This window comes from Prunus avium, chromosome 4 (assembly GCF_965620075.1).
Source record: "Prunus avium chromosome 4, drPruAviu1.hap1.1, whole genome shotgun sequence".
NCBI lineage: Eukaryota > Viridiplantae > Streptophyta > Magnoliopsida > Rosales > Rosaceae > Prunus > Prunus avium.
In genome coordinates, this window is record NC_142287.1 from 11,935,551 (window position 1) to 11,948,988 (window position 13,438).

At 39.0% G+C, this 13,438-nt stretch overlaps 1 protein-coding gene and 1 long non-coding RNA gene across 2 annotated transcripts; one reads left to right on the forward strand and one right to left on the reverse strand.

Moving 5' to 3' along the window:
- Window positions 1–310: 310 nt before the first annotated feature.
- On the forward strand, window positions 311–2,835 carry LOC110751184 (uncharacterized). The gene is made up of 3 exons (XR_015835471.1): window positions 311–523; window positions 1,669–1,749; window positions 2,472–2,835. It is a non-coding gene; the product is annotated as an uncharacterized LOC110751184 (long non-coding RNA).
- Window positions 2,836–5,539: 2,704 nt separating this feature from the next.
- On the reverse strand, window positions 5,540–5,977 carry LOC110751180 (uncharacterized). Its single transcript, XM_021951614.1, has one exon. It carries the CDS (start codon window positions 5,975–5,977, stop codon window positions 5,540–5,542), a length of 438 nt encoding a protein of 145 aa, XP_021807306.1.
- Window positions 5,978–13,438: the final 7,461 nt, after the last annotated feature.

Consider the following 13,438-nt stretch of genomic DNA (forward strand, 5'->3'; position numbering starts at 1 on the left):
ATACTATGCTGAACCCTAAACCCTAAATGGTGCATGATTGTAATACCCCGAAAAATTCAAGGTGGATTTTAATATTTTAGTGAAAAATATTTTAATGGTGGAGAATGATTATGGGTATTTTATCAAAAGATTTTGGATTGAGATTATTAAATTAAGTATGTTTAATTTGAAGTTGGACAAAAATGACCAAAAAACACCCCTATGTATGATAGATTACCAAAATACCCTTGTAGATAATAACCACAAAAAAAAAAAAAAAAAAAAAAAAAAAGAAGAGGCAACGTGTAAGCCAAGCCTTCTTCCCTCCTTCATTCCTTCCCCCTTCCCTCATGCAATCCCTTCAAAAAATCTGGTTTTGATCTCAATTTGGATGAGTTGTAAACCTAGGATAGGTGAGTCACCTAGTCTAAGCTAAGAAAAATTAATTTCTTAAACTAAGATAAATTTTTGGGATGAAAGAAATGGAAGTTGGGGTGCGGAAGAAAGGAGAAGATAGGAGGAAGAGAAGAAGAGAGTTTCTAAGGTGAGTTGATTTCAAAATTTCTGGTTTTAACCTTGTGGTTGTGTGATTTTAATCTCTTAAAGAATAATTTGAGTCCTTTGAATGTTAGGAAGATTGAATTGGAAGAGGTTGAACCTCTATTTTCGGATTGGGTGTATAGAGCATTTTTTTTCAAGGGAGGGTGTTGTTGATTTGGTTTCATTTTGAGTTTTTGATGACTTCTAATGATAGGTATGAGGTTTAGAAGAGTTTTAGAAGTCTTAGGAACCACTTGGGGTGTTAGAATGGTTGAAAACAACTTTGAACAAAATCTGGAAATTTGCATTTTCTGGAAATTTGCAGTCCGCAAACCTGACTTTGGCTCTATGTTTCTTCTAATCCTTTGCGTGTTTGAGGAATCCATTTGTTGGGTTTTGAACTAGACTTATCAAGGAACAAAACACAATTGGTTTCGTCGAATTTGGCTGAGTTTTGATAGGTTGAACACTTGTACAAAGTTTGGAAAAAAATCTGTTTTCTGTAGAAAACCAGCCACGAGTCCAACTTTGAAGTTAGTTTTCTCCTTCGTTTTAGATCCGTTTTCAGTGTGGTTTGTTGGGTTAGAAACTAGAGATATTAAGCTTCAAAACCATTATAAGTTTTACCATTTTCACTGACGTTTGGTTGGTCAAAATGGCTCACAAAATCTGGGATTAAATCTGGAAAACAGGGGAAGTTGCAGGATTTCTTTTTGAAGATGATGAACAGTAACCGGAGCAAGCCCACTCGCGGCTCCGGCAAGTGGCGGCGCGTGGCGGCTGTTCCGGCAGCCTCCGACGCCATATTTTTAGTCCATTCGACTCAATTTTTTGATCCGAGTCCGATGGTATATGTTTTGAGTCAATCCGAGGTGGTGCAAAGTATGAGTTGTTTTGTGGGGCCCACGGGACCCAAATAGTAACTTTTGGATAACGGGTGTCGTTGGCCTTGTTTCGGTGTTGACAGGGCATAGGACCAAGTTTTAGATTATTTTGAACGAGATTTGACCGCTTTGGACCCCGGGTTGGTCCTAAGGGCATTTTCATCATTTTCGCGCATAATCTTTGAAATGCGCAAGGTTGAGTTTGGTCTTAGGTGAAATAGCGTGAAGATTGCTCAATAATAATTTGGATTTTGAATTTGTTCAGGAATTGGATCAAAAGTGTAGATTCGACAACTTCGAGAACTTCCGAAGGGTAAATTTGGTACTTTAGCTAGCTGAACTTGAGGTAGGGTTTCCTGATTTCCCAATGATTGGGCTATGTCACTTTTAATCTTGGTGCTTATATATAGTATTATAAATATGAATATTATTGTTGCTCTGCTCGATGAATACTATTTGATGTTATGTGAATATTATTATTGATGTTTTTCCGTGGATATTATTTGATGTTGGGTGAATATTATTATTTATGTGTTTAAGCCTGATATATTATTGTTATTATCTGTGGCATTATTCACATAAATAAATTATGTTTGTGCTGCATTACATATGCATCAGAAATACAGTGGTGTTTGGAGTGTGTGTGTGTGTGTCGTTTGAGATATATAATGTGAAATATATTCAGGTGACGGGAGCAGAGCTTGAATATATTGAGGTGATGGGAGCAGGGCTTCTAATGATAAGTGAAAGTTGAGAAATTCGTAAACAAAACAAAAATGGGTTAAGGGACGGATGGGCACTAGTTCATATTTTAGGGTATTCGGAGCCACAGTGGTAAAACGCATGGTATGGGACATGCAGGCTTGTTGCCCTAGGATATGAATTAGTGGGATTAGAAGGGAGTGAGTTCATGGCATCATCGCATATGCAAATTTATTTATCTGGTATGATTGCATAATTTGTATATCTTGTGTTGTTTGATGCATGACACTTTGATTAACTGTGATAACTGACTTTGAGGGGTTTGATGGTACTCTACTGGGCATTAGAATGCTCATACCCTAATAGATTGTGCAGGATTAAAGAGGAAGTTTGAGGAAGCAGGTTCAACTAAGCTGCTGGGCTTTTATTGTTGTTTTGTGTAATTAATATTTGTAAGTAGTCAACCGTTTGTTAAAGATCCTAGTGTGTAGTTAACTACAAGCTACTGCGACTCTGATTTTGTGGTGTTAAGTAAATTTTGTAGTAATTGTGGCTCTTTTTCTCATCATATCATGGTTGTAGGATTTTACTCTTATGACCATGGTATGACTCACACCATGATTCGGGAATATTCTTTATTTTCGAATCGGGTCGTGACAATGATTGTTTTCAAATGTGGAATAAATAGGAATGTATCTTGTTTAGGGCAAACAAGATTGTGAAGTTCAGATGCAGGCATATGAAATGTTGAAAAAATCATTTACTAATTATGCTCAATGATTAATTCATAATTGTAGATTTCCAAACACTTCTTCATATTTCATAGCTGTCCGGATTACAAAATTACAAAATATATACTTGAAAAGCCAAAACATAATAAAATTTTAAAATATATACTTGAAATTGCTTGAAGATTTCCAGACGCAAAAAGTTTCTTACTTATTCATCAATTTAACTGCCAAATTCAGAAATGGTAGAACTTACAACAGTAGGAGGATATTTTTAATGCCCTTCACTATACAGATGACTTCAACATATGCATTAAGTTTCTTCACGTCCAGCTGGTTTTGATTGTGAGATTCAGTTGGCCTGTTGCCTCCAGTCACCCATTCATAGCCACTACACCTTGTAGCTCCCTAAAAAAATTGCTTCTACTCTATAGCAGTTTTCGTTGGCTTAGGCAATGGCCGATCTGATACTTACATATGTTGTGAAGCACTTCCAATACGGTCTGCCCATATTCCTTTTGGATTTGTAAATTAGCATCACCATCTCAGCATTGCAGTGCCAACACCTCTTTGCTTCAGTGTTTGTTGAAGAATTCGACATGGCTTTGCCCAGAAGGGAAAATGAAGATAACATAAGATGACAACCCTTCCAAAAATTTGCTCAAAACCCCCAAATTATTTTCCTTCAATTGTGAAAAGGAATTGTATTTTATTTTTTGGGGAGAACTAATATGGAGTTTGAAGTTTGAATTGTCCTGTTTTGATCCTAACAATCCATGATCTTGAGCGGGAAATTTGAAATTTCGAGGAATTTTTTTATTTTTTAACCCTAACCCATGAGGGGGAAAGAAAAGCATTGCTTTGGGGAATTTTTAATATTTTTTAACCCAAAGCACTCCACAGTAAACCCTAAACCGTAGGCGGCCAACCCCTACACCCTTCAAGTCATTTTTTAATTGAAAATTTAAGTGGAAACGATTAAAAAATGCAAAAACTGGCGTGTGTCGGCATGGGAATGCGCCGCGTGTCGCTGAGGTTTGCGGCTCCACACTCCAATGCCTCCACTTGGCATTTCTTGTATATTTTATTCCTTCTATTTTCCAAAAATCGTAAAAAATGCATGAAAATTACAAACAAAATTGGAAAAATTCCTAACTGTGTGTGGGGATGAATACTTCATACAGAAAGTACAATACCTGGTTTAGGAGCGAGTGAAAAATAAAATTAGGGAACGAACCCTACACTTGGATGATGCAAATGAAAACACTAGTACACTTTGTAAACCCTACACTCTCATTTGTTCGATCACATTAATCCCGTATCCAAATTTGTTTGCCCTGCCCTTTTTCCGGATATGTCATCAAAGGAAATCTCGTCCCGACCATGAAGGAATTTTTCTACAATTTTTCCCCCTTAAATTGGATTTTTAATTGAATATTTAAGTGGAAACGATTAAAAAAAAGCAAAAACTGGAGTGTGGCAGCATGGGAATGCGCCGCATGTCACTGAGGTTTGCAGCTCCCCACCCCAGCTCCTCCACTTGGCATTTCTTGTATATTTTATTCCTTCTATTTTCCAAAAATAGTAAAAAAAAAATGCATGAAAATTATGAAAAAAATTGGGAAAATTCCTAACTGTGTCTGTGGATGAAATACTTCGTCAGGAGTTTTGGGTTAATACTTGGCAAGGAGTGTTTTGTTAAAATTGATATGTAAATCATTATGTTAGTGAAAAGGAATTTCCATAAAATGGGAATCAATTTATTTTTTTTTTGGTTGTAGAAATCCAAAAAATTACTGGACAAATCCGAAAATAATGGGGAAATGTCGTACATGGTTATAATCAATATGGGAAAAACTCTCCACTTATTTAATTTCGATATTTAAATCATTACGTTAGTGAAAAGGGATTCCCGGATGACTTTATTAAACTTTTGTTTTGTTGCAAATATAGTTTCAAATGCAGGAAAAATCCGGAAATTAGGGGGAAAATATTGGGGTATTTATGGGATCATCAGAGTATCTTAGAAGATCAAGGATGGCTCAGACTTCCATTGTCAATGAAGTGACTGAAAGGATAATGCCTTATGCGTTGACAACTCGCAACCTCCCTGCCATATGCATGTCTGTCATCTTGAACGAATGACTGTTTGGGGGATCTGAACCAGCAATTCCCCATGTCAGACTACTTACTCAAACCATATAGGACCCAAAACCCCGTGTGCGACAAACTAAAAACATAACATCCAAAACAGATGCGCGCATGCCACCAAGTAACACAAACGTCTACAACATGACTTAAATTGGATCTTACAAGTGTACTCGCTTTAATAAAACCATAAACAAACCTTGAAATAAAAACAATACAACCACAAACATAAGGTTAACACAGTTTCCCCTTTAAATAAAAACAGTCAAAACCAAAAACACACTTTCTTAATAATACCCATATCATACCATGTATATGGAAATTAAATCCACGAGGTCATCAAATGGAGTTCGCGCTGGAAGCAGAACAGCTCCCTCTTCCATTTGCAGGGTTCACAGCAGTTCCATAAGTATACGTTGTCAGAGTATTTGCCCCTGCGGTGCCATAATTTATACCACTCCCGATTACCTTCACAGTGAACGCAGTCTTCAAAATAACTTTCGTCAGCAGTAAACTTTGCAAGCATTGGAGGAGTCACCATGCCACACATTGTATACCTCAGCAATCGATACATGATTGAATCCCTGCATGCTTGCCTGTAATTTTCTTGGTTTTGTTGAGATGGCACAAAAAGTCCATCGCATCTTCCTTGCCCTCACTAGGGTTCAACAGCCCTAGCAAGCTAACAATGTAGGAGGATTCCATATGCCCTGCCATAGCCGCCACCTGCAGGTTCTTGACCGCCTCATCATCTTTCAATAGGAAGAAGTCATTAAAAGCTTCTCTGTAAATTATTTCTGGATTGATATGTTCTTTGCACTTTTGCAAGAACTCAACAATTTTGCCTTCATCAAACCCGTACCAGTCCTCATGCCACTGGTACTTATCTACTGACATGGTTCGCCAAACCTCAGGATCATTCAACATTTGTTGAAACAACTTGCATGTTCTCGCCATGCTGTACAAATCTTCAGAAGGCAAAAATGTTCTCGCCATGCCTCATCATCCTTAAACCATGCCAAGTCTGGGATGTCCATCTGGGTTGTTGGAGAAGAGGGACTGAAAAGGGTATCTGGATTATTTAATTCACGGTGTCGTTTGTGGACCAAGAAGAAAGTGCCGAATTGTATGTACCCAACCATCGTCACCCACTTTACAATGGATGAAGACAAGATTGGGTTTAGATCAGTTATTATTGTCTTAGTTTCCCAACCGGTGTGACTGAAAGGACACTTCACACACATCGATGAAGGTGGAAGCGCAGAATTGGTGTTCTCGCGCGAATAGGCCCATTTACAGCTCTTGGGCCTTCGCATTTATGAAACTACTTATCAACATCAGCAGTCAAAAATTAAAAATGCTTTTCGTGAAAATAATTATGCTTAAATCACATCAGCACTTATGAAGCAAATGACTTAGTTACATTTGAACATGACCAAGTAATCAGTTTCATTTTGCCAACTATGAAACTAAATATCAACACACCATTAACAGTAAAGTAAATGATCACACTGTTTATGATACTAATAATGCATGTTGAGGCCCAAAAAATCCATGGTTGGGCCCGAATAAATTCCTAGCCCAAGACGATATATTATTGGAAAAAGACCCAATTTGAAGTGCATAGAAGTTTGCCGTGCACGAGCCATATCCCACATGCCATGCCAAATAAAAATCTATCATGCTAGAAACTGAAATAAAATCATAAGGATGCATTTAGCTTTGCAAATCCATGCCAATTATCCTATCAAGCGTTATACTCAAAAGCATGCCAAGCGACACGCCGTACCAAGCGGGAAATTATTATCCCACAACAAGCTTAAGTGGGCCCAAGCCACTCAAATGCTCGGGGCTTGCTTGAGTGGGTTGTGGTATGGATGGTAACGAGTTGTCATGGGGCCCATTGGTGGGTCAAGAAATGGAAGTCTCGGGTCGCGTGGGGGCCTCGGGACTCAGGCCCATTTTCTTAGGCCCAAACATGGGTAAGCACAAGGGAGGAAATGGACCATTGTTTCAATTGGAGTAACCCAACCAAAATAGCCCATCACTTTAGTAAAAAAAATAACCCATTATCTTAGATAGCCCATAAAGCCCAAATATTTGGTGAACCTAACCTACTTATTAGATGACTTGGTTTTCTATATTAAAAGGCCCAAACCATTTGAATAAGAGGAAGTCAAGGCCCTCAGCACTTGGCTGAAGCAGAAGACCACGAGGAGGCCAAGGATTCACATGTGAGGGACTGCTGGGAGAACGAGTTCCAAGTGCAAGCATCCAAGAAACCAAGGGGTATTGGCACGCAGGGGAGGATGCTATCTCTTAAACTAGCAGGCGCACCCATTTCCTTTCCTTCATCAGATTTGGCCATGAAAAGAGGAGGAAAGAAGAGAAGGAAAATGGGTGAAAATGGAAGCTCCCCTCTGAAGCAGCCGCCGGGAGAAGCCTGGAGTTCCCAAAAGTCTCTGATTTTGTGGGATTGGGCAGCACAAATTTCTGCCACCATGGGGAAAGTCAAGAAAGAGGAGAAGAAAGAAAGAGGAAAGCTTAGTTAGATTAGGAAGAAACCATTAGGGTTTCTTGGAGAAGACCCCTTCCCAGCAGCTATAAATAGGACCCCTTCTACCCAACACAACACAACCCACAACTTTCAGAGAGCAAGCTTTCTCTCTCACTTGCAAACTCAACAATTTTCGTGCTATCCTTGCCCATTTTCCCTTATTTCCCCTGTTTCGGCAGATTGACAGGAGCTTTGACAGAGTCACTATCAAGCTGCCGGAAACTACGAAAATCCTTTTCCCTCTTCACCATCCTTTTCCCTCTTCAGCCAACCTCCTTAGAACCCCTCTTCCCTTCCATTAGAACCTCTGACCTTCATAGGAAACCGTAGCCCTCTCTCCTAAAGTGTTAAACCCATGATAATTTTTGCTCCCATGCCATAACTCTCTCATGCCAAGCTAGAAGATTTACTTGCAATTTGTTGTTATTTTCATTGGTAAAGATAACCAAAGAGTTTCCTAAGGCGTCATCACCCTTTCGAGACATCTTTGGGGCATAATCTTCGGACTCAGATACAAAGGGGACACTTGCATCAGATTTCTCCTTGCAGTAGCCCAGCCCACTTTCTGCCGGAAGAAAAAGACCCCTACAATGCAAATATGACATCACCACGTCTGAAGGTAACTTGCATTTTAACATGACCAAGTAAGCAGTTGCATCTTGCCAAATATGAAACTAAATATCAACGCATATCACCAGTACAGAAAAAGAAAATTGTGTTTATGATACTAATAATGCAAATATGACATCACATGTTCTGAAGGTAACTTACATTTGAACCGTGCCGCGTTAACAGTTAAATCTCCGCAAATATGATACTAAATATGAACGAATATCACCAGTAAAGAAAATGAAACTACTGTGTCTGATACTAATAATGCAAATATGACATCACCACGGAAATTAGGTATCTAAAGTGGCCACTCCCCACTCCAAGTGAACAAATTAATTTTGGCGGTTAAAATTATTAAGGGGACTGCTCTATAAATAACAAAGTGAGATATTTTACCTCACATTGCACCACCAGTTGGTCCAAACAACCCTCAACTCACCATGAGTTCACCTACGAAAATCCCCCTCATACTTATAACAACTCCACCAAAAAATGCAAAGCCTATGTCACAAAAGAACAAGAACGCTGAAGATGTTGCTGAAGGACCTGCGAAATCCATAAACTTTTCATCTGAGGACCACGATGATGCAGGCCGTAGATGCGGTATGATGCGTTGAAGATTGAAATAAAACGTCAAAAGATACATCTAAGATGGTATGAAGAAACATTGGGGAAGGACAAAAGTAAAGCGAAAAACCTTCGATCAGTCAAAATAATGAAACTGAGGGTTACGCTTGCGAAAGGAAAAGGTTTTCAAAGGTTCAGGGGGTCAAATGAGGCAGTGCAGATGAGGGAAGCAGAAGCACGTAAAGGGTTTGACCTATTTCGAGAGTAAACCATGAGTAAACCGTCCCTGGAGAACATTCATTCCGGTTATTTTCAGTATGTTTGTTTGGAAAAAATGGGTGGTTCATTTTGACTGCGTTTGTGCGCGCTCCTGAAGGTGTAACCATTTTGCTTTGGACACTTCATACAGTATCTTATATGTATCCAAGCTGTAAGATGTGAAGAAAGAGCGAGTGAAAAATATAGGGAAACTGCTTTTGGTTTATTATGCGTACTTTTGTAAAGCTAAATTGTTGTGCTTTAATTGAAGTTTGTTTACATTATTTTCTGTCAACATATTTAATTTGTCTTTACAAAATGCCTAAAAGGAATGGGATAGTTTTTTGCATTTATTGGATCTCTTATATGGTGATTTTTTTCGTAAAATGGTATCAGAGGTTTGCTTATTAGTGTAAAATATATAATTTGACCAATGAAATAACAAGAATCATACTGTGTGTGTCAGTTGAAAGGAGAAAATAAGAAATCTTGTTCCCAATAATGAAGCAAATGAAACCAATACTTGTGTTATTATAAATTAGATAATGAACATGAAGGAAATATACGGAAAAGGTTTGCAAAATATAATGTAACGGTTGAAAGGAAAGCGAGTTAAAACCACATTCCGAAGATGAAGTGTACACTCTGTATTGTCACATCTGATGAAATTGAGTACGAAAGTAAGTTTCAAAAGCACTCTCGCTAATTTATAGCTTCCCCCAGTTGTGTGATGGCACAAGAAGCTGGAATCAATTTTGGGGCAATTTTTCCTATTTTTCTCCTTTTTATTACCATGTCTTCAATAATTTTGCAATAAAAATTTCAAAAATAACGAAATATGACACATGCCGGGACCTGACCGCATCCCCCTTGGGTAGGTGCACACGTGCACATCAGTGACCATTGCCTCATCCTTCCTTTGCAAAAATTAGGACAATATTTCGAAAAATGCTACCAACTCATTGAAAGTTGATAAATCAAAATTCATGTGTTAGATAACATTTCAACTAATCATAAGAGGCTTCTGTGATTAATACGAGGCTTTAATCCGAATTCAACCTAACTAAATCAAATACTCTCATTACTGAACAAAAAAACAAAACTGATGTGATAGATGGGAAAAAAAAGATAAAAGAAACTGCGGAAAACTCCAGGACATCATATATAAACGTTGTCGTATGGCTATGAGATACTCATTGCCTTACATCCAAATCTTCTTTTCTCTCTTTTCTTCTTTGGAGTTGTCTTTTGTGCATACAACGAATCACCCAATCTGAAGAAACTGAAGATTTTTCAACATGTCCGCCAGTTCAAGTGCCAATCCTAATTAGGGGGACTCCGATGGGTTATGGGAATATGCCCCCAATTATCCAAGGTCCCCTCTACCACCGCTGCCTCTTCCAACCTCCTCGGCAAGCGAGGGGGACTCCGATGATCCTGTTGTGGAAATAAATGATATGAAGAACAAACTGGAACACAACTCCTCCTTGGTCCATTATTGGACTCAAAAGTGTGTCGGAGCTAAGCAAAAGTTGCCCTATTTGACGCGGCAAGTTAACAAAGCGTGTTACAGAAAAGAGAAGCACAAAATTTGTGCCCAAAGACGAAAGTACAAAGCAAAGGATTGCATATGACAGAGGAGGATGCTACGTACGAATCTTTGAGCATCCACAAAGGAGGCGACAAGCATGGCCAGGCAATGTCTGTGGCTTTCAACGAAGGTTTTGAGAAATTTCGACGGTTCACTGCAGATGTCCACAAAGATATTGACTGGGACGCCATAACTTTGTCTGTTGCATATCAAATAATCTCCTGCGGTGTACACCCACCAGAACAAGGCCACCAACTAGCAAAAGCCGACGATAATGACGGCTGGTAGCCATATCAATCGCTAGGCAATCGTTATTCACTTGTTTGTTTTTTGTCAATGCCCGATCTGGGTTTGTGTTTACATGTTTATATCCGATCTGACTTACGTGCAGTTTATTCGAGTTTACATCTGCTATCACAGCCTTAGGTTCTATGTTCTTACCAGAGTTCAATCTTATTTGTTCAATCACTAACTGCTGGATTAGCAGAGTTCAGTTACTAATATTGCTCAAATTTTTTGTTTCATTCATTATCGGCGAGGAGACAATTTTTTTCAAGATTCTCTGACACAGATATTCGGTTATTTGACACATTAATGACACATAGTGATGGTTTCAAGATTCCCTTACTGACACACAGTGATGGTTTCAAGATTCCCTTACATAGATATTTGATTTTCCTTGCAACCGTTGCAAAGGTGTATAAAACCCACATTGCATGAATCCCAAACTCATTCTCCTTCAAACAATGGCTTCAGGTTCTGAAAACACCAAAGCCCCAGAGGACATCCGAGACATCCACCTTCTACCAAAGATGGATCCAAAAGTTCGAGTTACGCATAATTATTGCAAGCATGGTGCCGTTCACGACCGTCCTTGTGGGACGTGCAGGGATCTATTTGCGGTAGGTCCAGACAATGTTCAATACTATCGATCCCCAACCCCTTATTCCCCAAAGCCCCCATCTCCCATTGTTTGCATGTGTAAACCCCAAAATTTAGAGTGGTGCCAGGATTGCTACAATGACAAACTCATTCTAGATTGAGAGGAACGTGGCCGCTTTGAGTCAAGTGATGACTCTGATGCTGAGAACTAAGTGGCTCTTCAAGTAACTTATTGTTGACTTTAATGTAGTTTTTTTATTTTTCTTTTTCTATGTCCCAATGTAAGTCATGCGATACGTGTGTGACACTTAATAATTAGGCTTATTTATGTACATGCCCCCTGTACTTTCAAACTTGTCTCAGATTACCACCTATGTTTGGAAATGTCTCAAAATACCCCCCACACTTTTAAAAACGGTCTCACGTTACCAGTTCCATCAATATTATAGACGTTCTGTTACGTGCTTTGGGGCCCACTTCATTTCAATCTTTAACCTTTGGAAATAAGGGTTTTTTAGTTTTAAGAAAGGGGGAAATGGGGTATTTGCCCCCTCCCCCACCCCCCTCTCCTAATTTCTTCTCCAGATTTCTTCTTTCTCCTACATTTGATCAAGTTCTATTTGTACTTGTTAAGGAAATTGGTGATAGAGGTGTTGTTAGGCCCATCCCTGCCATGATTGATGATAGGCAACTTGTGGATTTGTTCAAATTGTTTGGTGAGAGATAGAGGTGGGTATGATTGGGTTTCGAAGAACAATTTGTGGTCTTTTGTGGCCAAAGAGTTGGGTTTGGATGGTGGAGCAACGGCTTCTGTGAAATTGATTTACTTCAAATATTTGAATAAGCTGGAGAAATGGTTTAGGATACATCTTAGCCTAACCTCATCATCATCCTCATCACATTCAACATCATCTCTTACATCAATATCACTACAAATGCAACTACCATTTTTCTAAGGGTATACTAGTGAAATACCCCCTAAACTTGTACCTAATTTTCGATTTGCCCCTTATCCTTTTTTTTATAGAAAATTTAGGAACCGAACTAATTTTTTTCGCCAATGTACCCCCCAACGTCAAAATCTGACACTTTCCATCCATTCTGCCGTTAAATTGAAGGTTAATTTAGTCATTTCGTGTCTCCACTAAACTGAACCCATGCTTCACCTATTAGTTCCTTCGTTTTGGCTCTATTTTTCCCCCAAAAAATTTCCCTCCATTTTCCCAACCTCCATTTTCGTACCCTAAACCAAAAGGGGATCTAGGGTTTAGGAGAAAACCCAAAATATTAGGAGATGAGGAGGTCCTTACCTGGCAGAGGTCATGGAGGTCATGGGTCATAGAGGTGGAATGCCGAAGGTGAAGAGGGTAGTTCATGGATGGTGCCTTCAGTCGTTTGCTATTGTGGTAAGACTGCGAAAATCCAAACATCTTAGACTGCTGCACATCCAGGGAGGAGGTTTTACATCTGTGGGAGGGTAAGTTTATAATTGAAATTTGGTTTGCATATTTGAAATTTGGGTTGCTGAGTGGAAATTTGGACTGATGCACTTTTTTTCTTCTGTTTTTTTTTTTTTTTGGTATCAATTTGTTGGGAGGAGTGTGCAGAATAGATGTAGATATTAGGAATGGGGTGACCCACAAATGTGTGAGAGGTCGAAGCAAATTAGACCTGGGCTGCTACGGAAAATAAACATGTTGGAAGATGCAAAAAAGTCTCGGCCAGAGAAGCTGAAAAAGAACCCTTGGTTTTGGGTGTCTTGTTTGTTGTTTGTGATAGTTTTGTGGTTGATGTATGGGAAAGGCAAAGACAACGAAGGGCTAGAGAAGCGTATGTAATCTGTCCTATAAATAAACGGGAGAGGGAAAGGCAAAGACAATGTCACCTGCCGTGTATCAATTGTGTTGCAGATGTGTAAAACATGGACTTTTGGTCTTTTTGTTGAATGTAATGGCATGTATGAGTTGTGTTTTGAAAATTTTGTTTCCAA

Excerpts from the sequence above, each read along its gene's own strand:
- LOC110751180 (XM_021951614.1), bottom strand. The coding sequence starts at position 5,977 with ATGGCGAGAACATTTTTGCCTTCTGAAGATTTGTACAGCATGGCGAGA.